Source organism: Heteronotia binoei, chromosome 13, assembly GCF_032191835.1.
Source record: "Heteronotia binoei isolate CCM8104 ecotype False Entrance Well chromosome 13, APGP_CSIRO_Hbin_v1, whole genome shotgun sequence".
In the NCBI taxonomy this organism is placed as follows: domain Eukaryota; kingdom Metazoa; phylum Chordata; class Lepidosauria; order Squamata; family Gekkonidae; genus Heteronotia; species Heteronotia binoei.
The window spans coordinates 39,035,950-39,062,654 of NC_083235.1; the positions used below are offsets into that span (position 1 = coordinate 39,035,950).

Consider the following 26,705-nt stretch of genomic DNA (forward strand, 5'->3'; position numbering starts at 1 on the left):
ACTATCGTTTAATGACTCCTGTTCATTTTGGTAGGGTACGCACACACAGCGCCTTCCTTTACCACACTCATTTACAGAGATCTCTGGTAGCATGTTGTCATTTGCTGCTTGGAGATCTCCTTTCAAGGTATCTGTACAAAATCAGTGCACGACAAATTGTTCAGGAGTTTAAGCTCCTTGCTACAGGGTCTGACAAAGAGCAGACTTTTTTTTGTGAGCTCTGTTGTCAGCAAGTATTTTCAAGAAACAATACAGTGATCACAGTGGAAGTCATCAACATACTGCACGCATGTTACATCAGATAGTTTTACTTGCAATACCCACAACTACAGACTCTTAGTTGTAAAAGCTGACAACAATGGAATTCTGAGTTCAAGGTTATTATTTTTTAACTTCTCATCAGCCACTCAGGAAGCAAGATCAACATATCTCTCTGCTGTGAATACTGTAATGCACATGCAAACAATTAGGCCTCAGCTTGGGAGAAATCCATCCTATAGGTCAAGACTTTCCTGTGTCCACTATTAAGGAGGTTATTATATAAAACTGCTGTGATATGCAATTGTTTCTAGTTGGCTGTGAGATCTAGTAATACTTAATGCTTATTGTCTTGTTTTATCTTGAACTTAAGAACATTGGTCAAAGAAGCTAGCAAATAAAAGGAAAGTAAAACTTAACACAGAACTGGTGATCCTACTACAAAGTGCATCCAATCACATCCTGCTTTTGATTTTTCAGAGTTAACCAAGTTATTGCCAGCACAAATAACCATGCTCTGAAAACCAAAAGGGAGTGGAGATAAGGAAAGAGTATATAAACCTAGGAAGTGTTTCCAATCTCCTAATCATGCTAGGAGATCAGGAGAGTCATGTCTGCACTGGGAACATGTAACCCACAAATGACTGCATGATATTGTTACATGTTCCTCAAAATTAGGTTTACATAATTACAAAGAAAAATGGCAGCTGTTCCGCAGAACACATCCCCAAAAGCTCTGAAGGCCTGATGAGGCATTTAGCCTGCAGAGCTCTGAATATAAGTTTCCTGCCCCTCCACACTTAATACTATACACCAAAGCAAAAGTGCTTGCTGAATTTAAGCCTGGCTCAGAATTTCTTTATCGCTGGAAGCATGGCTTTTGTCATTCCTATGCCATTTATAAACATAGAGATGGCACAGCATTAAGAGGATTATTTGAGACTAAATAGTTAGCACTAAAGCTTGTCAGTGAGAGCCAAACTGAATTTACTACTGTCGCGCCAAAACCTGGCCAAGATCTATGTGTCTTCATCCGTCTGATCCTTAGCCAGTTCCTGTTCAGATACACTGGACACATCATCATCCGTCTGTTCACCTGAATGAGACAGCATCAGTGCGTGGGTCTTATGAGTTATAGTAACAGTGCAAGGACCTTGTGCCCAGGGTTCTCCATCCACCTGCATTGGCATCTTTGAATTCTTCAGGATCAACTGCAACCAGGAAGATATTAAAAATGAAATTCAGGTTTCAGACTTACAGGAACCGGAAAAAGCACATTAAGCCTAACTGCTACAGTATTCTTGAACCAGGATATCTTTAGCAGATCAGTCCTTGTGAACGAGCAAACTAAATGCTAAAAGGAACATAGTTTCATTTGTGAAATCCCAGCTGTGACCCCTCCCCCCAAAGTGGCACAATGACTGGTGGTGCAGCTGCAAACTTGGCAGTTTGGCGGTGTGCACTTTTGATGCTATGCTATGGGGACCGCTACAGTGGTTCAGAGTGAGACTGAATCAGGGAGTGTTTTGGACTGGCAGGAAAAAGATTCTGTTGAGTCCAAGCAGCAGGTTACATCAAATTTAAGGTATTCATGTTTTCCTGTTATGTTTGCTTTGTCTTCTTGTGATCCATATTCTTTGACCTTTTTTCCTCTGTTCAAAACAAGAAACCATCCTGTTTGTTTAATATGTTTATATGCTCTGACCCTTGGGCTACAAATCAAAGATGAGAAGAATGGGCTACAAAAACCAAAGACAAGAACTGGCTACAAAAATCAAGGATGGGAAGAGCACTTGGCTTCTATTGTAATATTGCAGTTGTCCTTCTGCAGTTGTTTTATATTGAGCAGAAAATCATGCACATGGCTCATGACAAAAAGGTGGGAGGCTCCAGAACAGTGGTGGCCAAATTTGCTTAATGCAAGAGACACGAAGAATAAATGTCAGATGTTTGAAGGCAGGAAGCCAACAAGGAAGCAAGCAAGCAAGGAAGGAGGTGGAAAGAAAGCAACTTGTAATGTTAAATGCATTCTCCAAGTCACCGGATTGCTTGAAAAATGCATTTAAAGAAACAAATGCCATCTCCAAGGCAGCCGACAGGGGAATGGGGGCTTCAAGAGCCACCCAATGTGTGTGAAAGAGCCACATTTTGGCCACCCCTGCTCCAGAGGCATCCCAGACTGAACTGGCTGTCATGAAAGAACGGCTTGTTTGAGGAGTATCTCTGCTGCTCCATGAAATCTAGAAGCAGGATAAGCCAAGTGCATACACCAGACAGAAGTGTCAGTTTAGCCAGCCAAGATCTTAAAGATGTATTTAACTCCAAAGACCCTGATTATGGGCCAGTGTTTACTTCAGGGACTTCTTGAATTATTCAGCATACTGGGTCCTAGGCTGGTTTTCCTTCTCTGCTTTGCTCAGTATGTTCACACAAGTGCAAAATATAAACATGGTCTGCATGGCTGCCTTTGAAGAGATGCCTTAGGGATGCAGAGAATGTCAGCCAAGACACCTGCTGTTTTCCAGTGTCATGTACTTGGAAGCCAAGCTCCAAAGCACTGAACAAATGAGCCTGAGAACTGGTGTGGTGGTTACAGTGTTGGACTAGGATCTGGGAGATCCAACTTTGAATCCCCAGTCTGCTATAGAAGCTTGTCACACACTCTTAGTCTAATCTACCTCGCAGCATTGTTGTGAGGATGAGATGGAGGGGAAGAGAACGATGCAAGCCACTTTGGGCACCCATTTGGGAGAAAGGTTGGTATACATGAAATGAATGAATAAATAAGAGGGGGAAGTCATGTGGTTATGTCCTGACATATCACTTACCCTCACAGTATGCGCCTGACCCAGTCGGACAGGATTTGCTAACTTCACTTGAATCTGTGCACAGTGAAAAGAGCCGTTGACACCAACAACTTCCAGCAAGCCATCATCATGCCTAAGATTGAGGGCAGAAGAGAAGCAGAGAGTTACTGGGTATCATTTTTTAAAATTATTCTTCATAGGAACCCTGCAACCAATAGGTAAGTGTGTGTGTGTGTAAATATGGCTGTTTCTACTTCTCCTTGCAATCCAATTCTACCATCCTTACTTAGGAACCAACTCCCAGGGTGAAAGGACCCCAAACTATAAGAAAAAAAATTATGCACAACAAGAGAATATCCTTACCTTGCCAGAGGATAAGGCTCGTCTCCCATTCCTTCCCACAGCCTACAGCCACCGCCCCAGTAGCCAATATTCAGAACGATAATCCCTTCCAAATTGGGCAGATTGATTCTCTCTCCATCCAACTCTAGCTTTAAAAACATACAGGAAAGCATTAGTTTAACTTGGTAATGATAACCTGGTTCAGGCTAGCCCTTTGGGAAGGTCAGGAAACACCCCCACATTCCTGAAAAGAGCTGTAATTTTGCTTAGATGAGAGCAATTCTGAACAGTTCACAACAGCCTGATTTTATGGCTCATGCTGAGCAAGAAAGAAGGGAGATCTAAAACACCCCACTAGGGCTCACTGTAGGAGTGGCCCGCCCCAGCCTTCTCTAAGGAGGTGCCCATCTCATGCTTTTAATTCCCATCTGACCAGGACAGTAATTTGCTCTCAGACTGCACTTTAATTAAAAATTTCTCAGGCCATGTCTATGCCTGCAGCAGAATGGCATACTTCAAGTGCAGGATTACAATTTTTTTTAAAAAAATTATTCCCTGCAGTAGAAGATTAGCATAGCATGCAAAGTGCTAGGCTAGGGCTTTTCTCCCTACAGTGAGAGTTTTTAAAGTAGAGGTGCATGGAAAATTGACCTCTCCCCCCCCCTCCTACAAATAAAACTAGTCAGTCCATTCTACCACCTTATTGTGTAGATCAAGCCTTAGAATCTTTACATTCTGGATTCCACTGCCTTATAAGTGTTTTTCTTGGGAAGAGAAGAAAAAAGCAAACCAACTTCAGAGGGGTGACAAAAATAGCTCTTACCTCAATCTTTTTGTTCAAATCTTTACATTCCTGCACTAAACAGTCTTTGGTTCCATAGAAAAAATAAACTGCCTATAAAAATAAAAAGAGTAAAAAGGAATATTAAACAAAACTGAACATGTTTTCCAAATTATCTGCCATAGACCTTCAACCTTTATTATTACCTTTAGAGAATTTTTACAAAGAAAATCTTTTGCAAAAATACTCTTCCTTTTCCCAACCCCTTGATAATACAGGATTTTCCTTCCCTTGGCACAAATGAAATTTTGAAATGTTTTGCCTACAAGTCCTCCCTGCCAAATTAAGAATAAACCTGCTTATCTAACAAGTTAGTTAAATTTTCAAGGGCCATGGACATTTAGTGCAAACAGTGCACATTCATTAATTATTGGGGGGGGGGGGGGGGGGAAGAGAGTGGATTTTGCCTCGTTGCCCCACTGGGCATAAAACATTCACATCAGGGCTAAAATACAGCATGTATCCATGTTGGATTTATAAATCCTCTTTTGTCTATTCAGGGCAAATTATCATTGATAAACTAACACTGAGCTACTCTTAGGATTTAAGGAAAGAAAAGGAAGGAAAAACATGTACGAGAATTTCCTAAACCTAAGGCACATTGCCATCTTTTGACCCTATTAATCACTTACCATTAACATTCAGAATAGAATTATAAAACCTGGGTAACAGAATTTCTGCATCCAGTTTCAAACTTAATATGCATTTCAGCATTTGTATGATTTCCAGGTTGCAAAATATCTATGACATTTCAGATATATCCAAGTTCCTGCTGCAAATGATATCACTACTATCTACAGAAAATAAAACACTGGAAGTAGGGTGGTACTTCATCTCCAAGGAATTAATTGCATTTTAGAGCAATTGCCATGACACTGTAAATGCTGGGAGAAGACTTAGTTTAAGGTAAATTTTGTAAAATGAAATTTTTGAACAAAGAAGAAGATGATATTGGATTTATATCCCGCCCTCCACTCTGAATCTCAGAGCGGCTCACAATCTCCTTTACCTTCCTCCCCCACAACAGGCACCCTGTGAGGTGGGTGGGGCTGGAGAGGGCTCTCACAGCAGCTGCCCTTTCAAGGACAACCTCTACCAGAGCTATGGCTGACCCAAGGCCATGCTAGCAGGTGCAAGTGGAGGAGTGGGGAATCAAACCCAGTTCTCCCAGATAAGAGTCCGCACACTTAACCACTACACCAAACTGGCTCTCCACTTTGACACTGTCAAAGATCAGGTACAGTACTGTCAGAATTCAGGAGCTCCCAGAGCATTTTGGTGGATCATGCCCAATGAAGAGCTGGATTTATACCCCACTATTCACACAGTCTCAGAGCGGTTTATAATCTCCTTCCTTTCCTCTCCCCACAACAGACACCCTGTGAGGTAGGTGGGGCTGAAAGAGCTCTTTGAGAACTGCTCTTGAGAGAAAGCTCTGAGTGAACTGTGACTGATCCAAGATCACCCAGCAGCTGCATGTGAAGGAGTGGGGAATCAAGCCTGGTTCTCCAGATTGGAGCCCGCCACTCTTAACCACTATGCCGAACTGGACACTACAACAAAATATATCTGTATTTCTTTGATGCACTGTTTGAAATGCAAGGCTAGAACCCAATTCAAAAGGGGGAGAAAGTTCTGCCATTCAATAGTCATTATGGTCTACCAGGTTTGTAAACAACAGCTATACAAGGATGAACCAAATCATTTCCTCAGCTGCAACCCAATGGAACAGAAAGTTTTGGTTTTCCCAGCATACCTTGTTAATAATCCTACTGGAAAACAGAGAGGGAGATTTCTCACGATGTGCATGAAAATTCAGAGCCATGAGAGCATCCGGCCCTATAGAGAAATAGTTGTTCATTGTGAAGACCTACAGAGGGATGAAAAAATTGAACAGGCTTAAAAAATTCCTGGGGAAAAGTCTAAAGCAAAAACAATAGTTAAAACAGAAACTAAGACATCATACTGCATCATTGTAATTAGCTGTTTTAGTATGATTAGTACTATGCTTTGGTGTACTGTGTACACCAAAAATGACATGAAGATTTCCTTTTCTGTAAAAGGTCTATTTAGGTAGTATTTGTATGCCTACTTGCATGAGAATAAATCCCACTGAACACAAAAACAGTCCAACACTTAGGACCAAACTAGACACAGAGGAGAAAGAAACCCAAGTATATTTTATTCACATGTCCACCCATTCACAGGTAAAGATAGTCCCCTGTGCAAGCACCATCATTTCGGACTCCGGGGTGATGTCGCATCACAATGTTTTCATGGCAGACCTTTTACGGGGTGGTTTGCCATTGCCTTCCCCAGTCATCTACACTTTACCGACCTCGGAAGAATGGAAGGCTGAGTCAACCTTGAGCCAGATATCTGAACCCAGAGAGCTCAGACTGCAGTACTGCAATTTTACCACTCTGTGCCACGGGGCTACTATTCACATATACAGCAAGGAGATAAGTCACATGTCTATTTCAAATAGAAAATTTGATCCACTGAGCCCATCATCTTTTGCAAGAATCCCAGTAGGCCCAAAATGGTCCACTAGAAACTGGCTAGTTGTGATCATAGTCTGCTTTCTGCCCAGTCCAGGTTATGGCAATTTACTCACAATATAATATAAATTCATCCATTTTCAAGCCATACCTTTGGTTTTCTTAAATTGTAGTATCCTTTATTTGTTACCTGGACCTTCCACCTGAAATAAAAAGGTTGTCATTTCCCAAATTCCATAGTTGTAGTAATCTTTACTCAAAGCAACTCTGCATGTGTGAAACTGTTAGTGCTTGCTAACAGTTTTTAATAGATTTTTATATTAATGAGAATACATCACCTGGATGTAAGAGGGGGGGGGTGCTATTCATTTCCCCCCATTCGTATCTACTCATATAAATGCAGAATATTTATACTATGCACTGGATATACCTAAAACCATTACAATCCTGTTGCAATTTTATAGAGAGGGCAATGCCACGCTTGTGGGTTTGGCTTAATACTGCTTGGCTTCTCTAAAGCTACTTACTGATCTCTAATCATCACAAGCTCTGCTTCCATCTGCAGTAGCTGCTGTGTCTCTGCATGACCCCTTGCCCTTTCCATGGCTTAACTGGGGTTCTCTTGCTTACAGCTCCTCTCTTTAATCTCTTTTACAGTGCAGTTAGAATTACTGATAACAGAACAATGTATACAGCCAGAAACTTTTAATGCAGCAGAGCTACAGAACTGAATCCAAAAGTTCATTTCCTCTAAGCACAGAGCCTTCCTGCAGGGCAGGGAGCTTCCCTCTCGGGAAACACACCTCTTCCACTGGAAGAAGTCTTCACTGTTAAGAGAATGGAACCTTCGGCTCCAGCCCACTATTAACTAGGCACAGCGTTCAGGACTCAAGATATAATATCAACACTCTGATGTGAAACCTACGAAGACTTTTTGCTTTGTAGTTTACCTGTCCAGCTTGTTTCCATCAGCCTCCATGACATTGCGTAGGATGTGCTCCACAGGGACCTCTCCAGCATAGCCAGCACCCCAGCCCAGGGTATTAGACAAGTCATTGCCTGTACCGAGTGGCAAAATTGCAACCTGCGGGACGTACCGCTCTTGCCCCTGCCAGACAAAAGAACTCTTTTTAAAATTTTTACTAACGAACAAAAACAAACTGGATTTTATATATATCTTTACATAAGTACAATACGCTACTGCAGTTATACATAATCATCTTTCATAAACGCAAAGACAAGCACAGTTTTCAAAGGCTCTCAATATTACAGAGCTGCTTGCTCCTCAACCTTCTTGTACTTAATTCTGGAATGTTAAAGACTTCTTAAATACTATTAATTGAAAACCTGCTTCAAGGGCTATTATTAATGGCCCAGCGGGGAGTCTAACAAGAGCAATTTGCAGAGCTGCATACTAATGACAGAAGCATAAAGGGAACAGAGCTTATAAGAGGCAAGTTGTGTACAGTTGATACTATTCTGAGTAACCAACAGAAATACAGGGGATACAGAACAATGTGGCACAGTCTCATCACACTTTGGAAATTATGCATGGCCAGTACTTCCAAAGTGACCACTATAGACTGTGCAGAGGAAGGCACTGGCAAATCACCTCTGCTTCTCACTTGCCTTGAAAGCCTCTCACTGGGGTATCCATAAGATCCCTTGAGATCTCCAAATATCAGAGATTCTTTACCCTGATATGCTTTAATGCACTGCTTTCAGTCCTCCTGGAAAGCAGATGCCATTATATCCCAGTCCCTCAACAGCTTTGCCCATGTCATACAGGGAAAGTAGAATCTATCAAACAGGCTTTGTTGCACTTCCCATTCTATAACGACACACAACATCAGTATTTTGCTCCAATTCCCTCAACTATACCAGGAAGATCTGAACAACTGCAGGTCTCTCTCCTTTCTGACTCCTCCCAAGAGTTAACTTTTGCAAATTCTGCCTATGGACCTGTGGGATACATAAGCAGCTGCCTGAGTCCCAGTGAGTGTCAGTAATTTTGCCTATCTGTTCAAGGAAGGTATTACTTTGTCTTCTCTCTTAATTTGTGTTCATTGTTTTGTGCTTGTTGCACTGTATGTGCTTTTTCTTTTATTATTTGCTGATTCACAGAGCTAACCTTGCATTGAAATAAAGTTTAACGTATAGGTTGCAACATGATGGCACTAATGTACGTAATGTAGCAGACATACAAAACACATCAGAAAGTTACTGAGAAGGGGAGCATGACCTTGCTGCACAGAGGAAGCCTGTAATAGGGATTTTCAAAGTGGGAAAAATGGGACTCCTGAAGGAGCTTGCAACTTGTTTCCAATGCCAGACCAGGTGTCAACCTGAGAAACAAGGAAAAAAGGAAGACTTCTGCACCTGTGGAACACCTATCAGCATCCAGGAGAGGAGCTGCAGTGTCAAAGAAGCCTGGGTTTAAACTCTCACTCGGCTGTGAAAGCGAACTGGTTATTGTGATCATAAAGTGCATGTATTCTTTGGGCTGGATGAGAGAGAGCAAGGTGCAGAGCAGAGAATTTATTCAGCTCTTGTGGATCCCAATGCCTTTCGCTGTAAGCTTTGTCAGGAGATCTTCAGAAGTTTTCCAGGACAAGATTAAAAAAACCTGAGAAGTAACTAAAGGGCCAGAAGTTGGTACAAATTGAACACCAAGTCAGTAGAACAATTAACTTGCGGATAAGACTGAAAGGAATCATGTGGAAACACTGTACCTTGATCTTCATGTCATCAATTGCATCCAAGACCCAGCCCACAGTGCCATCTCCACCACAGACAAGAACTCGTGCCGAATTGACAGGCAGCCAGGAGCAAAGCTGAAGTGCTTTTCCTGGGGTCGTTTTGGTCAGATCAAAAATCTGCATGGAGGAAGAGAAGGAGAGCTTATCCTTGCTGCCCTAATAAATACTTCATTTCATGGGCTGAATGTCCCTATCAAGAGTGCAAAGTGATGCTTCACTATACAAAATGGTTAACAAAGTTGGTCATGCACAGTTTAAGTCTATGCAGCGACACTCAACTGTCACATTTTAGGAGACAGAGAACTTCAAGATCTTGGCTCGCCCAGATTGAAAAAACTGTGTTTCAGGACTGAGGAGAGAGATACAAGTGTAAAAAACAGGAAGCTCAAAGAACAGCAGGCTTCTGTCAGAGTATCCTGTAACATTCTCCCAGTCGGGCTCAAGTGACAGAAAGGCGGCAGCTATTTTCCAAAGCAAGCTGAATATTTTAACAAGACTTTGAAGAATAAAAATACACAATTTTTAAAAATGCCCAAGAGACTGTGTCGCCTCTCTTCTTAAACACCTCTCAGATTTCGACACAGGAGTTTGCACTGATAGTTCACTTGAAGCTAATTGAAGAACTGAGGCGCAAGATGGGTCTTGCTGAAGGAGCTTTTGAATCCATCCAAGCTGTGGCCATTCTGCAATATTCCTGCAAAGGAGGATTTCCCAACAATGTTGCAGCATCCAAGCTATAAGTGTTGAAGTAACCACAGCAACATTTGTTCTTAGGGAGATTTGGGACTCTTCTCTGCTGGCCACTAAGCAAGACTTAAGGGAGGGGGGAGGTGGCAAAGGAGGAAGAAGTTCACAACCAAGTATGGCAAAACTGAAGGAAGAAAAGTACTTGTGTTACTGTAATCAGTGATAAGCCAATGAGTATCTTATGCCTGTGACAATTAAACAACAGCATCCACACCATGTATCTAAAGACTGTATGTCAGCTATTCAGCCAGGCATCCGATACAAAATGGTCAGCCTTGCTGCTCAGTAAATGCAACTGGCATTGTTATGAAAGGAGGATCTCAACAAAATGTGTGAAGACAAGGCAATGTACACACAATTCACACATACATACAAACACTTCAGATGCAACTCCATGACTGGCTGGCCATTGGTAAAAAAAGAGTTTCCAGGTCTCCCAAGGCTCTGAGTCACAGAAGGCAGAGCATGAGAGCTCAAGGGGGCACAGTCCAGTCTTAAAGAGAAAGCAAGCCATGGTTCTTGGTTTATCATCCATGAGGGATTATTGCATTTCCTATGAGTTCTCAAAATATGATTTATTACCATGCCCTCATGGCTGCTTTCCAAGCCACCCTGTCCCACAGAAAGAAAGAAAAAAAAAATGAAGACTGGATGAATGTGACAGCAAAAGGGAGTGGATTTGCTTTAGAAAGGCTGGGACAGGCCCTACTTGCCTGGCTTCTTGCGCTGAGATTTATTAGCTCCTTGTCCTGGGAACTCTGAGAAAGAAGCCAACAACCAGAAACCTGGGGACTAGGTTATTGCAACTAAAACAGCACAATTACCTGAACTGGGTTTAGTAAGATCTTAAATTGTCCCAGCAATGTTTCACCCATGTTGTTCCCGCTCCGAGTATTAGCCAGGATTATTAATGGAGTCCAATGTTGTCTGTAGCAGGAAGTTAACTGCAAGAAAAAACAACAATCCTTACAATTTCATCTGAATAGTAAAGCAGAGGAACAGAGGCTTTGATCTCTTCTCCTTTTTTCTTTTAAACTGTTTGGAAGCTCACCAATTTTATAAGGGAGATGTTCTTTTTACGGCCTGCACAGAACAACAGCAAGCTAACAGCTCTGCTATTTGCATTACACACTCATTTTCCAATTCAATACTAGACAAGGGCTAGTTTATTTTATGCTTTAACATCAGTCATTTCGTAAATCATGAAAAGAATCCAAGGACAGTGAAATAACTTTAAATGTCAAATCGTTGCAAATAGCAAACTAGCTTTTCAGTTCTTCCAAAATTCTTCATCGGGACGGGGGGAGAGGGTTTGGAGAAAAGATATGTTTCAGGGCATGCTGAAAGTTCAAAGGCTTCTTTGGATATTTCAAGTAGCTACCTGCAGTAATTGACTTTTCAAAAATAAGTTTGGTGTAGATAGATCCAAGTGGGCAGCTGTGTTGGTCTGAAGCAATAGAACAAAGCGGTAGACAAGTGCACCTTTAAGACCAACTAAGTTTTATTCAGAATGTAAGCTTTCATATGCTCTAAGCAGACTTCATCAGACAAAAATGGAATGGCAAGCAGTCCTAAATATATATTTAGGACTGCTTGCCATTCCATTTTTGTCTGATGAAGTCTGCTTAGAGCATATGAAAGCTTACATTCTGAATAAAACTTAGTTGATCTTAAAGGTGCACTTGTCTACCGCTTTGTTCTATAAGTTTGGTGTTAGTCTAGCTCACTTGTTTTTTACAAAACATCTGAATGGACAACAGCCCCTACAGTTGCAGTCCAGAAGGCCTTGGCCAGATTCATATCTGGACTGTTTGATGTTATGGCGATTGAGTGTCTAACAAATGGGTTGGAATCTGCATCTAGATGGCAACAACTGCTTAAGTCACATTTGAAGATTTGCCAAATGATACATTGTAGTCAAACCCATTCTGATGCATTTGCTAAAAAAAAAAGAAAAAGAAAAAAGGTAGTCCCCTGTGCAAACACCAGTCATTTCCGACTCTGGAGTGACATCGCATCACAACGTTTTCACGGCAGACTTTCTACAGGGTGGTTTGTCATTGCCTTCCCCAGTCATCCACACTTTTCCCCCAGCAAGCTGAGTACTCATTTTACCAACCTTGGAAGGATGGAAGGCTGAGTCACCCTTGAGCCCGGCTATCTGCCGGGATCAAACTCAGGTAGTGAGCAGAGCTTGGCCTGCAGTACTGCAGCTTACCACTCTGCACCATGGGGCTCCTTCTGATGCATTTGCTAGGCAAGATCAATATACCAACAAGCAGAGCTTTTTCGTTAAAAAAAAAAAGCCCTGTGGGAACTCATTTGCATATTAGGCCAAACCCCCTGACATCACCATTGTTTCACCCAGGGCTTTTTGTAGAAAAAGCCCAGCAAGAACATATTTGCATATTAGGCCACACCCCCTGACACCAAGCCAGCCAGAACTGTGTTCCTGTGCATTCCTGCTCAAAAAAAGCCCTGCCAACAACCTCTAAAATAGAAGGGATCTGACATAAATGAGACCTTGACGGGCCGGGCTATGTCAGGCCAGGTCAGGCCATGTGTGTACCTATTTCAGATGAGGTAGCAGAAATATAAACTTTTTAAAGGACACAGACAAACACAACTAAAGATTCTTTTAATAAAAACTTAAAACATGTTTAAAACATTAGCACTTGTTGGTCTTAAAGGTGCTTTCTTTGTATGTCTCTCATGGGATCCAGGGAACTGGGCGAAGGAAGCTCTGGCTCTTTCCCTCCAGCCCCAGGGGACCAGGAGGGGGAGGAGCCTCAACCAATGGAGAAAATCAAGGTTTACTCTGTAGCTCCTGTGCAATTGAACAAGACTTGCAAAGCAAGCTGAGATGCAGAAGGAAGCAAGAGAGAGGGAAAAGGAAGCCGACAAGAGCCAGTTGCTCGAGGGTCTAATAGGAGCCCTCCGGGGGCCTGATTTGGCCCCCAGGCCACATGTTTGACACCCCTGCTCTAAAAGGAAATACATTCAAATGGGTGTCAGAATGGACCCCTACACAGCAGTGCAAGCCTGCTTCTCCTGCTAATTAATAAATGTGCCAGTAAGTAGTAACTTGTTTCTTACTTCTTATCCTACAGAGAATTCATAATTGCAATAGCAATTACCAGTTTTTCTTTAAAATCTGCAACAGGCCCTACGGTAGCATGACAAATAAAAATGGTAAAAAAAATGGCACTGTGAGGGGATGGCAGTGGGGAAAATGGTGCCGATAGGACCAGTCGCATGGAAGGAAAATGCAGGCCATTCTTTCCAAACTGCACAATAACACACTTGGACAATGTTCCTTTAAAAGAGATAGGAGCAGAGCAGGCTTGGGAAAGAAAACATTCAGGAATCACCTAGAAAGAGAATGTTTAGAATATGGTGTTATGTGGATATCCTCCCATAAAGACCCCGCCCCAGTTTGGAAGGCATGCTATTCTTTATCCACTTTGCCCTTTGACTGGTATTATTTTAGATGGACTTTAAGATTTTATTTAAACAGTGGGATTATACAGTGGGAAACCAAAAAGTGTATAAATAAAATTGTCTCACAAGCCATTAGATCCAAGGACAAAAGTACAGTCCCATTTTTTGCAATCCTAAATTAATCAAGAATCATATGTACAAGTCATATTGCATGCAGAATGTTTTGCAACCCGTTTCAGTCATTTTCACAACAACCCTGCAAGGACTGCAGCGCTGCCATTTTACAGATGGGAAACCAATTCACATGAAAGCATGTCTTGGCCACATAGACAAGCTGGGATCTTCTACACCAGTCCACAACACCACAGTGATCTTAAGCAAGTTCCTTTGAAATCAACGGGCTTCATTTCAAGTCAACACAGCAAGCATTAGGATTAGCTTTATGGCATTTTCCAAAGTTAGATGAGTTTGAGAGAGGTTTAAAAAGCCAGGCAACACCAAGAGCATTCATGCCGGGCATCAGTCAGTGTGTTCTCACTTCCACTTCTAGCAGTTGTCTTACATTTTAATGCTTTCCTGGATTCACATTCCTTCTTTTCTTTCCTCTCCAATTTAAGGTTGTCTGTACTAACCTGAAGGGAAACATCACAAGGTAGTAGTGTTCCTAGGCTCCAAGAGAAACCCAAGCAGGTAAAGAATACATTTTCTAAAAAACCCACATGGATCCATTTCTTCCCACGCATCCCATCCGAGGCCTGATCTACATATGCAGGAGGAGGTAAATACTGAAGCAGTAGAACAAATTGCACCACTTTGCATGGAGGTGATAGTTTTCAGTCTGGAAAGCTCACTTACATTAAAAGACACATGCAATTAAAAATTAATACAGCAGGGAAAAAGTTTCTACCCCCTTTCCTCCTGCTTTCTTTGCTGTTTTTTTCTTTGCAGGGTGTTAACAGAGGAGCACATTCTAAAAGAGGATTCTCTACTGTTAGTTTGAAATTATACAGTCCATTTTACCACCTTATTTCCTTGCATGTGTTAATCAAACCCCAGATAGGGTACCTGGAAGAAGATGCAGAGATCTGTAGATATTTCAACCAATGTTTTAAAGAAAAAAAAAACTGCTTTAAATAAATATCAGATGAAGGAAGACATTTATACAAACACCCTTGCCACAGGGAAAGGATCCACAGATTAGGGTGGACACACAAAGCAGCCATCACACTGCTAGAGTCCAAGCAACCCTTTAAGTTTCACAGCTCGCAGATAATACAACAAAGCAAAGCTTACCTTGCCATAGTCTGTTTTCTTGTCTTTACGCATCTGACTGACGCTGAACAAGTAATATGGTGGGATAATTAAGCTGCGAAATTCTCCAAGATTACAGGTCTCACTCTTCAAGGAATTTTGCATACATTCATCATGCACGGTGTGCTGGCACCAAATGCACCTGAACAGAAGAGGAGAAGAGTTTAGAAGGCTGCTGTGTTTTGCAATCCTCTTCTTTTCAAGCCAAGAAAGGGGGGGGGAATCAAGCTGCAGCCAGCAGAAAGCTATAATTAATCAGGAAATTCTCTACCACCCAATTATTTCTTACAGCTCACAAGCAGCCATATGGCTTTTGGCTGATGCAACAAACCTTCTATCCTTTGCCAAAAATGGCACACTCAAACTCATATCTGTGCTGTTTCAATATTTCCATCCAGGCATAACTCAAGGTACCAGTTATTAATTACAAAGCACCAAAATGGCAAATGCCCAACATACCCAAGCCCTGCTGTATGCCATTGAGATCTCAGAGGATTCTATCTTAACTATAGCACCAGTTTTTAGTTTGGATACAGAGGCCATAATACAAATAGTTCCCACCTGTTGCCTCATAATTTTAATTTTTTTAATCCCACTTTTTCTCCATGGAAGGAATTTCAGGTACTACATAAAGTGTTCCTTCCCCAAATCTTACCTTCATAACAGCCATGTGAGAGAGGTTAGACTGAGTCAATGTGGCATAGCAGCTGTTAGCTTTTCAGACTAGGATTTAGGAGACCCAGGTTCAAATCCCCACTCTGCCATGAAAACATACAGGATGACCTTGGGGCTGTGACACTCTCTCGGACTACTAAGATTGCTAGACCCAGTGTCCGCAGTGGCTGAGTGCAGTTCAAATCCAGGACTCAACAGTCAAAATCCAGCAACCTAGCCATTTTGCTCCATTCATTCCTACTACAGATAGTCCAGAAATCAAGATCTATACTTTATGAAAGTCTTATCTTATGGAAACTTTATCTGCTTGAGCAGGCCCTTGGGACAGAGGCACACATGACTACATTTTAGCCTGTTTTCCTGAGTTCTTTTCATCCAGTAAGCACCTTCAAGATACTGTATTGACATATTTTCTGGTATAGCTACCTAAAAAATGCATATCTGTTAATTAGCTCATTTCTTGTTTCAAAAAGTTTCAAAAAGCTCAGTTTTAAAAAGTTAAAGGTGTAGGCAGTTTTAAATATGCCTATCAATCTGTAGTTTCAGCGATAAAAATGCTTTGTATATAGATGATGGCTAATATGCCAAAAGAAATGTTATTAGAAAGTAATGCACGCAGTTACCATGACCAGGAAAGCAATGCTGATTTGTTAATATCTTACCAACATTACATCCTCAAATAGTGAGCACAGAGAGAGCAAGAGACCATGTATAAATATCTTTGCTTATGAAGGAAAAAAATGACTTGGGTGTTCTTGCTGGAAAAGGCACACTGAGTACTTTGGTACAAACTTATTAATATTAAAATATTGCAAAATGGTACATATTTGAGATTCACAGAGGTGAATGAGGTCCTTAATGAACAGTCTGAGCTATGAAGGATCTTTTAACTCTATCTTGGCTACACACATGAAAGTCCATTTGGCATAGTGGCTTAAGGTCTATTTGGGAGGGGGCATCTAGAAACCCAGGAGAACCCATTCCAATAAGCAGCTGTGTTAACTCTCTTGCCACCAGTGGGCAACATATGACCCAGCAGGCAAAAGTGGCACTTTTCAGGGACTTACAGCTGAGATCATTTGGGGGCAGGGAATGAGGGGGGCTATTATAATTCAGCAAGGAAAACAAAGAATTATACAGTTTAATTTTCTAAAAAGTGAGTGCTTGGCTCCTAGCTTCATGACAGAGCAAGGAGTCAAACTAGGATCTTCTAGGTTCTAGACTGACCCTCCAACCGATACTCCTCACAAGCTCTCTCAAGACCAGGGCTTTTTTTGAGCAGGAACACACAGGAATGCAGTTCCGGCTGGCTTGGTGTCAGGGGGTGTGCCCTAATACAAGTTGATGGAGTGTGAACTGGTGGAGACTGACCAAGACAGAGATTTTGGTGTCGTAGTAGATAACGCAATGAAAATGTCAAGACAGTATGCGACTGCAATAAAAAAAGGCCAACGCTATGCTGGGAATTATTAGGAAGGGAACTGAAAACAAATCAGCCAGTATCATAATGCCTCTGCATAAATCGATGGTGTGGCCCCATTTGGAGTACTGTATACAATTCTGGTCACCACACCTAAAAAAAGATATTATAGCATTGGAAACAGTGCAGAAAAGGGCAACTAGAATGATTAAAGGGTTGGAACACTTTTCCTATGAAGAAAGGTTAAAACGCTTGGGGCTCTTTAGCTTGAAGAAATGTCAACTTAGGGGTGACATGATAGAGGTTTACAAGATTATGTATGGGATGGAGAAAGTAGAGAAAGAAGTACTTTTCTCCCTTTCTCACAATACAAGAACTTGCGGGCACTCAATTAAATAGCTGAGCAGTTGGGTTAGAATGGATAAAAGGAAGTACTTCTTCATCCAAAGGGTGATTAACATGTGGAATTCACTGCCACAGGAGGTGGCAGTGGCTACAAGCATAGCTTCAAGCGGGGATTGGATAAACATATGGAGCAGAGGTCCATCAATGGCTATTAGCCACAGCATATTGTTGGAACTCTCTGTCTGGGGCAGTGATGCTCTGTATTCTTGGTGCTTCGGGGGTGGGGGGAACAGTGGAAGAGCTTCTAGTGTCCTGGCCCCACTGATGGACCTTCTGATGGCACCTGGGTTTTTGTCCACTGTGTGACACAGAGTGTTGGACTGGATGGGCCATTGGCCTGATCCAACATGGCTTCTCTTATGTTCTAATATACAAATGAGTTCCTGCTGAGCTTTTTCTACAAAAAAAATCCTGTGTGAAACAATGGTGACATCAGGGATGCGTGGCCTAATATGCAAATGAGTTCCTGCTGGGCTGCTTCTGTAAAAAAGCTCTGGAGTCAAACTAAGTTGAAAGGGAGGACTGGGTCTACAGAATTTTGTAAAATTAGTACTCAAGTTTCATATATTCAAGCCCTGTTGCTGTGCCACTGAAACAAGATCAAGATTCCAGAAACAAGCTGGGAGGGGTGGAGAGGGGAATAGTAACAGGATGCTTAAATTCCTATCATCCAAGCACAGTTCCAACCTGAACACAAGATTCAAAAAGCCTTGGACACTATTTATAGTGCCCTTCATGCTAGTCCATCTCAAAATGAGATCAGCGGTGGTGCCTTCCACAGAGCTAGAGAGACACGGGGGTTCTGAATAAATGGTTGTTTCAAGAATAAGCCACTGAATTTTCAACAATACGTAGATTCTCTCTCTTATTTGGGTGCACAGAAACCTTATTACATAACATCTTCCCAAACCACTTCTAACTATTTAAAAATTGCTGCATATAAGCTTGTCTGCAGGGTTCATCAGCATATCCCAAGTACTAGAGATAGTGCTTATACAAGAATCCTGTATTGGTTTACTCTGAGCCAGTGCTCAGCCCTGGAACCTGCTTCTAGAGTTAGTGCTCTGCTCCACAGTATGCAAGTTAACAGCAAAGAATGCCTTTGCACATGCACAGAGTGCCATTTCATTACAGCTAAGTAAGCACAGTTCATTTCTTCACATCTGGGATTTGGGGCATACTTCTCCATAAGCACCTGTGGCTTCTAGGCAGACTTACACCCCGGCAGTGCTAGCTTGGTTAACTTCTGAAGTGCCCACCAAACCCAGAGATGGTGCTTTTCAGTTGCATTCACACCATCACAGCTACAGCCACCCTGCCCTCTGGTACATTTGCTCTTACCAATATATTAGAGGAGTTTTTACATGCAAATATGGTTTCAGAAAAGATTGCAAGGGTAGCATTAAAAAAAAAAAAGGCCAGACAGCCGTCACAGTATATTCTACTTCAAGCAGCTTTCTTCATGTGCTTGTCACAATGCTTGTTATTTAAGAGCACAGCATCCCTCTTTTCAGGATAGGACATGTACTGAAGTTCACAATATACTAGACATATTTGAAAGATACCAAAAGCATTCGAAAGGCAGCCTTCCCACTGTTTGGAGGGAAATGCTCATCCCTCCACCCCCTAAAATAGGGAGTTCTAGCCAGGGTTCTACATGTGTCCCTCCCGCAACGGACACCAAATTCAGCTTCTTGAGAACTTTCACATTCATTTTTTAAAAGCAGATTTCTAGCCTTTATAATAACTAGTTTGCTAGCTAGAAACCATGTAAGCAATGCCTGCTGAAGTCAAAAGTCATAGGAGTTGCTGAATGTTTTCAGTGGTTGTGGGAGGGGGGCATCAGCACTCCTCCATGATTAGTAAACCCAAGAGAGAACATGAAAAATAGCAGGAGCTACATTTATGCATTTATGCAGTACAAACATTTAAATACTGTATATTGATTTGCATAATTAATGCATTTTAAAATTTATTCATAATCAGCCCTGCCTCCTGCAGCAGAGAATTCCAAATATAGAGTTTCACATTATTATCTCAAATGAATTTTGTTCTTGGAGAAATACCCCAAGGAAATATTACTTGGCAGCACCCTTCAGCATCCTGTCTCCCTAGATATGCCAGTTTCACAGCAAATCAGAATAATAGCATAATGAAAGCAAAGACGGTAATTGTAAAGTAAACCAAATACTTGCCACCAAGGGTATCTGTGGGGGAAAGGTGTGTGATTGGTTAAGGTTCTAGCCCATGTCAGAGGCTTGAGGCAGCTAATTAGAAAGTTAGAGAAGGTGTACACAAATGACTCAAAAATAGGACTGAACCATGTGCCTATGGTTATATTCCCATACCAGCTTTCCCATACTAGCTTGACTTCTGCAAATGGCAGTGCAATCATAAGTGATTTTACAGCCTTTTAAGTCCATTGACTTCAATGAATTTTGAAAAGTGCAACTCTGCTTAGGATTGCCCTGGAATTGTTACAAAAAATGGAGACTCATATAGTGCTTCACAGACCTGTTTGCTGTCTTGCATGTGCTTTGTAAGTCAAACAGTACGTTAAATTCCTTGTCTGAAGAAGTGTGCATGCACACCAAAGCTTACATTCTGAATAAAACTTGTTGGTCTTAAAGGTGCTACTGGACTCCTATTTTGTTCTATTGCCTCAGACCAACATGGCTGCCCACCTGGATCTAAGTACATTAAATGATAAGGAAACTAAGTACATTAAATGATAAGGAAAAACAAGGCAAGTAACCTTTCAACCATATCTCAATAGGCCAACGTGATTTCTCTTTGTGGCTTTACATGCAAAGGCAGTTCATTTTTATCAGACAGCCTTTGCTGGTAAATGTTCATCAGTAACAACAATCAATGACTTAAGAACAACAAAATAACCAATTTCTTTTCAGTTTGTTAAAGATTCCCTTCATGGTTATTTCAAAGCAACACTTGCTACTGGGAACCAGGTGGGTGGATCTTTACAAGCTGGCATTATGCCAGCTTTATGACATTAAGAAAAATGCATCTTTACTTCTTTTCATAAAATTTACATACAAAGGTGCTTTAAAGTTGCTAGAATAAGCTCTTGCTCAACATTTAATGTCAACAAAGTCAACAAGAACATCTTACATGTTCTCCAAAAACGGAATTAAGAGAGCCCAAAAGTTAGGAAGCCCTAGGCTCTTTTATCTTAATGTCTATTTGGCAGCCTGGAGACATTGTGATGGGATATAACTAAGATAAAGAAGGTGACAGCCACTAAGCAGTACCTTGAACAAAGAAAGCTACAGGAAACTTACTACAGCCAGTAAAGAAAGGCACAGCACATTTGTGCATTGGGACCCCTGTTCTGTAACAACCACCACCACCTACACAACTATCTTCAAGAGGAAACCTCCAAAATGACATATTACAGTGGTTAAGTCTTGGGTGCAAATATCTGAACACAGTACTTCTATCATAACACTGCCATCACATTTGTGTCCTCAGCATTACCTGTAATCACAAAGCTTGGGTTGATTGCCACACTGTTGCTTGCACATGACACAATAGCTGCACAGAGGGACATTGCCTCGAATCCAGTGGTGTGTCATAGAGACCCCTCCTTCACCCCTTGTCATGATCTCCTTGCAGAGGAAACGACGCTCAGCCTTCTTCAGGCACCCTTCATCAACACACAATCCACAGCAGTTGCAGAAAGCTCCCTGGAGGATGTGCTGAGAGCAGATGCAGCAATAGGTGGGCTGGCTAAAGAGGTCCACATATTGCCAGTCATGCTTGCTTTTGCGTAAAATGTCCTGCACCAGCCCTTGCCTCCGTGATCGCCGAAAGCTGCACCACAAGGTGATCAGTATTGGCACAATGATCGAACAAAGAGTCCAGAAGGCCAAACTCCGTTCTGCCAACAGACCTGAAGAAGGGATTAGTCTGCTGCTTTTGCCTTTTTCCATCCTCTACTGATTTACTCTGTCCTCTATAAAGGAGAAACAAAAGACAGGGGGCTAACTTGCGGTCTTATAGGCCCGAGAGGACTGCTGCTATAACCGAATAGGTTAGTTCACTTAAGCAATGCCACTGCCTTAATCTCTATGTTTATCATTGTACACTACCTTGCTGGTCACTCCCTCATTAGGCCTCACACTACAAGTGTCACCTTTGTTTTTTATTTGCGGCTTAACTATAACACATAAACATCAGTATCCTGAGAAGAAACACATTGTTCTTCTCAATCACTTTAGAAAGGATGGTTAATTAAACATTACCTTAACCATGACATGATACCAAATGTCAGAGCTAGAAACTAGCAAAAGAGTCAAAATTCCTGATTTTATTGAACAAAATTCCAAAAAAGCTGGCCAAAAACTGACAAATAACTGAACAATTTAATTTGTCTATTAATAAATTAAAGTAAAATTGGGACTTTAAATTATCTGGCCTCTACCATCCACACAGCCAGCCATCACACACCTTTATATTGAAAAACTATTTTTATGAAGGTAGGACAATGTTTTCATTATTGTACAACACTTTTAGGTAGGAAAAGATTCCCTTTTAAATACAATCGCATAGTGCAGATAGTAAAACAGCAAAACAGATTTGGGCTGGGGTGTCATCAGTATGCTGATGACACCCAGCTATATCTGTTGATGGGTGGCTGACTGGACACTGCCCCCATCAGTTTTGGCTGACGGGGTTGGAGGCTGTGGTGGAATGGTTAAAGCAGAGCTGGCTGAGACTGAATCCTACTAAGATGGAGGCTCCATGGCTGGGCAGGGAGGATTCAGGGTTGGGATGCCAATTCCCAGCTCTTGATGGCGTGCCCTTATCAACAGCACTGTCAAGAGTTTGGGTGTGATTTTGGATGCCTCCTTATCAACGGAGGCCCAGATCACAAATCTTGCCAGACTGGCTTTTTTCCAGTAGGCCAGGTAAGGTAACTGGCCCCCTACCTGTTGTGCCCTGAACTAGCCACAGTAACCCATGCAACAGTCACCTCCAGACTGGATTAATGTAACTCGCTCTATGATAGCCTATCCCCTTGAGACTGAGTCGGAAATTCCAGCTGGTACAGAATGCAGCAACATGGGTCTTTACAGGGACCCTGTGAACAGCACACATTCAACCTGTGCTGCATGAGCTGCACTGTTTATCAATTGAGCACCGGATAAGCTTCAAGGTTTTAGTGCTTCCCTTTAACACCCTTAATGATCTGGTACCCATGTATCCTCAGGACCAGGTCATCTGTGCTATAAAATGGAATAATATCTGCCGTCTTTATGGGATAACATCTTGTCATGATGTGAGATTGCCAGGCTGGGCAATATTGTGATGATATAGAAATTTTCTGAGTGCTGTTTTGTCTGCTCATTAAATGTTTTTATTGTTTTATTATATGTTGTGCTCTGCCCTGAGCCCTACGGGGAATGGGCAGAATAGAAATATACTAAAATAAATAAATAAATAAATATCAAAGGGCATTGCATTCAGTTGATGAGAACTTGCTTTTAGTTCCAAGCCCAAGAGATATCCAGTTGTTCTTAGCCAGGGCTTTTAGTGCCCTAGCCCCAACCTGGGGGAACTCTCTGTTGAGTAATATCCATGTCCTGCAGGACTTGATGCAGTTCCACAGGGCATGTAAGGCAGAGATGTTTTGCCAGGCATTCGCTTGACAGCAACAGCTGGCACCCCACCCCCCCACAAAGCAAGATGGTAGCATAACTGGAAATTCAGATCACCATTTAAGCAAATTTGACTGATATTTTGTTGTAATTGTAATGTTTTTATCTATATAATATGTTGTTTATTTACTGCTGTACACCACCCTGAGTTCTGTTTACAGGGAATGGGTGATATAAAATCAAATTAAATAAATACTGAATAAATAATAAAACATTAAAATCATGCATAAAATACTTATTATGAGAACAAAATACAATTACTGTATTGTAAGACTTGTCTTTGCTTCTACTTTATCTTTGGTTTTTTGCTGAAAAGAAGTTATTAATGAAATAGTTCATTTTGAAACAGTTTTCTGCACTCCATCCACAACCATTTTTTCTTATCCTCTTCTTTTGCCCACAATTCAGTAATGAAAACAAAAAACTCCCACAAATTGCATTCACGAAAACATACTGACTTTACTGACCTTTAAAAAAAAATCGGATACTTTAACGACCAAGATAAAAAACCTGACTTTTACTGATTTTACTGACCATTTTTCACCCCTGCCCCCCCAAAACTGAAGATACAGCCTGACGATTATACTTACTATCTGGCTATTGCTCATTTGGTTCCTATTTTACCACCCCCCCAAAAAAATCCCCCCCCCCCACAAAAACCCCTGGTTCAAAGCCTTGCTGACAAAAGCAAATTAGACAAGACAGCCAGATCCTAGATCTCTCTCTCTCACACACACACACCTCCAAAAATATAACACAAGTCACTTTTTTAGTCATACTACAGATAACCAGTCTTGTGTATACCTAATAATGCAAGAAACAAGGTTAATGATGACCAGTTAAATTACCCCTTAACACACTCACAACCACGATGGTACAAGGGTAGATTCTGCCCACTTTCAGTATGCATTTGGACATGCTGTGTCTCTTCTAATCCACAAGGACAAAACCAAAGAGAGGAAATTGCAGCAACTCCAGATGAAGTCACCTGCAATCAAACAAGCAAGAATAAGAGTGAATCTCACAACAACTTAAAAACTAACGTAATTTTATTCAAACAAGCTTTTTGTAGATGAGTCCAGATACAAACACAGCAGCTCTTCATGAAGCAAACCTTGAACATATAAACATAAGAACACATGAAGCTGCCTTATACTGAATCAGACCCTGGGTCCACCAAAGTCAGTATTGTCTACTCAGACTGGCAGCAGCTCTCCAGGGTCTCAAGTTGAGGTTTTTCACACTTACTTGCCTGGCCCCTTTTTAGTTGAAGATGCCAGGGATTGAACACCTGGGACCTTCTGCTTACCAAGCAGATGCTCTACCACTGAGCCACTGTGCCTCCCACTGTCCCACCCTTTTATGTAAAAGATATGGAGAAATGTCAATGAATAAGGTAAACACAGGATGAAATTTAAGTACACAACATTCAATTAGGTCAGAAACAGAACCCACTAAAAATAAAACAAAATCTTCAGAAACAAAAATCAGGTGTGTGGGGGGGGCATCCCCTTAAGAAAGTCACTCCACCGTTCAACTGGTATAGCCACAACTAACCATTCAGGGCTAGTACTACTAGTACTCAGCAACTAGTTAATAATTTCATCCTCAAATCCTTCTTCCTCCCACCCTTTGTAGTAACTACCCTTCACTGCAGACAACAGCAGTTAACCCCCTTCAAATGGGCCACTCCTGAATCACCGGCAGCAATACAGCTGCCCCACTAACACCACCAACGCAACACCCACCCTACCCCTCCAGTCAAACCACAACGCACACCCACTCCACCCCCACGTCAGGCTAAACAGCGCCTGCCTGCCTCCCGTGCACAGCCCTACCACAAACCGCTAGAGGTACAATCCCACCCGGCGCGAGGCAACGGATGAGCGGCGGAAACGGAAGCAGCAGAGGCCGTCTGGTACAGAAAAGAGGAGGAGCAGTGCCAGGAGGGAAGCCGCTGATGGGGGTTGCCAGGAAACAGGTCACCAATCGCAAGCTGCCTGTGGAGGAAAGAGGTTGGACTAAAGATGCTGGAAGTCGTAAAAGTGAGGCATGCCCACGGGATGGCGATAGCACGGTCGGTCGGATTCTACGCGTAAGCTCATAAACCTTGTCATCTCCTGTATGGCTATTCTTGGACACAGGGTTCTTCAGCCAAAGCTACGACAGCTAGTCGGTGCTGTTGTGAATTTATGTTTCTTGATTACATATGGATTTTACATACGTACTTAGATCGTACTCTGTTTTCTGCGTTTTATTACCGTCTGACTCTGATGTGTGTGTGAAATAAAGTAATTAATAAACAAACACATCTGCCCAGGGAGCAGCTACTGCGTTCATCTGACAAACGGATTCTTGTCCACGAAAACTTGTGCTAGAATGAAAAAACTCCTTGGTGTTTCAGATACCACAAAACTTCTGTCACTTTCAGGCATAGGATTTCTGCCCTAATGTTTCTATGAGCACCTCACCTACCTACATTATCTTAAGAAATCATTAAAACATCCCTGGAATAGTTAAGGATGGGACCTCTGAATTTCAGGCAGTGTTCCACTTTGCAGGTACTATGTCGTGTGGAAACAGCAATGTGGCACTCAGCCTAAGATGTGTGATTGAAAGTAATGTCAAAGATTTTAATGCAATGGCAACGTTAAAGTAGATAGGAATAGCATTTTATGCCCAGGGCTTGAATACTGCAATTTGTCCTTTGTGGTTTCCCCTTGGAGATGCTTGTGGAGGTTATAATAGTTATGGCTTGTTGCTTCCTAGTGCTCAGATGTGTCACATCTGTTTTCCATGGAATGCCCTGGCTTTCTGTAGTTACCCATGCTGAAGGAGCTTTGTATTTTTTTTTTAGTGACCATCATTTTCTTCATTTTTATCATGATTTTTTAATCTCCCCCCCCCCTTAAAAAGATCCTCTTTGCAGCAGACTAAATATGATGAGTATTGGGATTTAAGAGGCAATCTTCGGCTAGGGATGAAAGTAAGTGGAATCACTCTGTAGTATGAAGCACAGAAATACCATCATAAACTACTCTTTTCAAAAAAGAGTCTTGAGGCACTGCAAATATTAACAAGATTTATAGTGGCTTAAAGTTTCATGGACTTGTGACCATTTCATCAGACTGAAGCAATGTTAAATTTTTCAGAAAGGAGGTCTTAAGAATCCAAGGAAGCTCCATAGAAGAATTGTTTATTAGAAACATTATATGCCAGGGGTGGCCAATGGTAGCTCTCCAGATGTTTTTTGCCTACAACTCCCATCAGCCCCAGCCATTGGCCATGCTGGCTGTGGCTGTTGGGAGTTGTAGGCAAAAAACATCTGGAGAGCAACTGTTGGCCACCCCTGTTATATATGCCACCTCACTCCAGAAGAAGAAGAGTTGGTTTTATACTCCATCCTTCACTATCCAAAGGTGTCTTGGAGCAGCTTACAATTACCCTCCCTTGCTCTCCCCTCATGAGACACCTTGTGAGGTAGGCGGGGCTGAGAGAGTTCTGAGAGAACTGTGACTGA

General features: G+C 41.8%; 1 protein-coding gene across 3 annotated transcripts; it reads right to left on the reverse strand.

The window, feature by feature from the left end:
* Window positions 1-290: 290 nt before the first annotated feature.
* On the reverse strand, window positions 291-25,119 carry DGKE (diacylglycerol kinase epsilon). 3 transcript variants are annotated; one of them, XM_060252651.1, is made up of 13 exons: window positions 25,031-25,119; window positions 24,034-24,173; window positions 21,003-21,480; window positions 14,990-15,149; window positions 11,080-11,199; window positions 9,482-9,625; window positions 7,700-7,857; window positions 6,901-6,952; window positions 6,005-6,118; window positions 4,231-4,302; window positions 3,429-3,556; window positions 3,087-3,198; window positions 291-1,469 (listed from the first exon to the last, which is right to left on the reverse strand). In XM_060252651.1, exons 3-13 carry the CDS (start codon window positions 21,455-21,457, stop codon window positions 1,278-1,280), a joined length of 1,707 nt encoding a protein of 568 aa, XP_060108634.1. In that variant the 5' UTR covers window positions 21,458-21,480; window positions 24,034-24,173; window positions 25,031-25,119; the 3' UTR covers window positions 291-1,277. The 3 variants fall into 3 exon arrangements, with proteins under 3 accessions (XP_060108634.1, XP_060108635.1, XP_060108633.1); XM_060252652.1 differs by having other exon boundaries at window positions 24,050-24,173; window positions 25,024-25,119; XM_060252650.1 differs by having other exon boundaries at window positions 25,024-25,119.
* Window positions 25,120-26,705: the final 1,586 nt, after the last annotated feature.

What these genes read in the sequence shown, in the direction of transcription:
- DGKE (XM_060252651.1), bottom strand. Translation starts at nt 21,457, where the DNA reads ATGGAAAAAGGCAAAAGCAGCAGACTAATCCCTTCTTCAGGTCTGTTG. An exon ending in CCCAAGCTTTGTGATTACAG is followed by an intron (nt 15,150 to 21,002) that starts GTAATGCTGAGG and finishes TCTTCTGTTCAG; the next exon opens with GTGCATTTGGTGCCAGCACA. An exon ending in CCAGTAGGATTATTAACAAG is followed by an intron (nt 4,303 to 6,004) that starts GTATGCTGGGAA and finishes TTATTTTTATAG; the next exon opens with GCAGTTTATTTTTTCTATGG.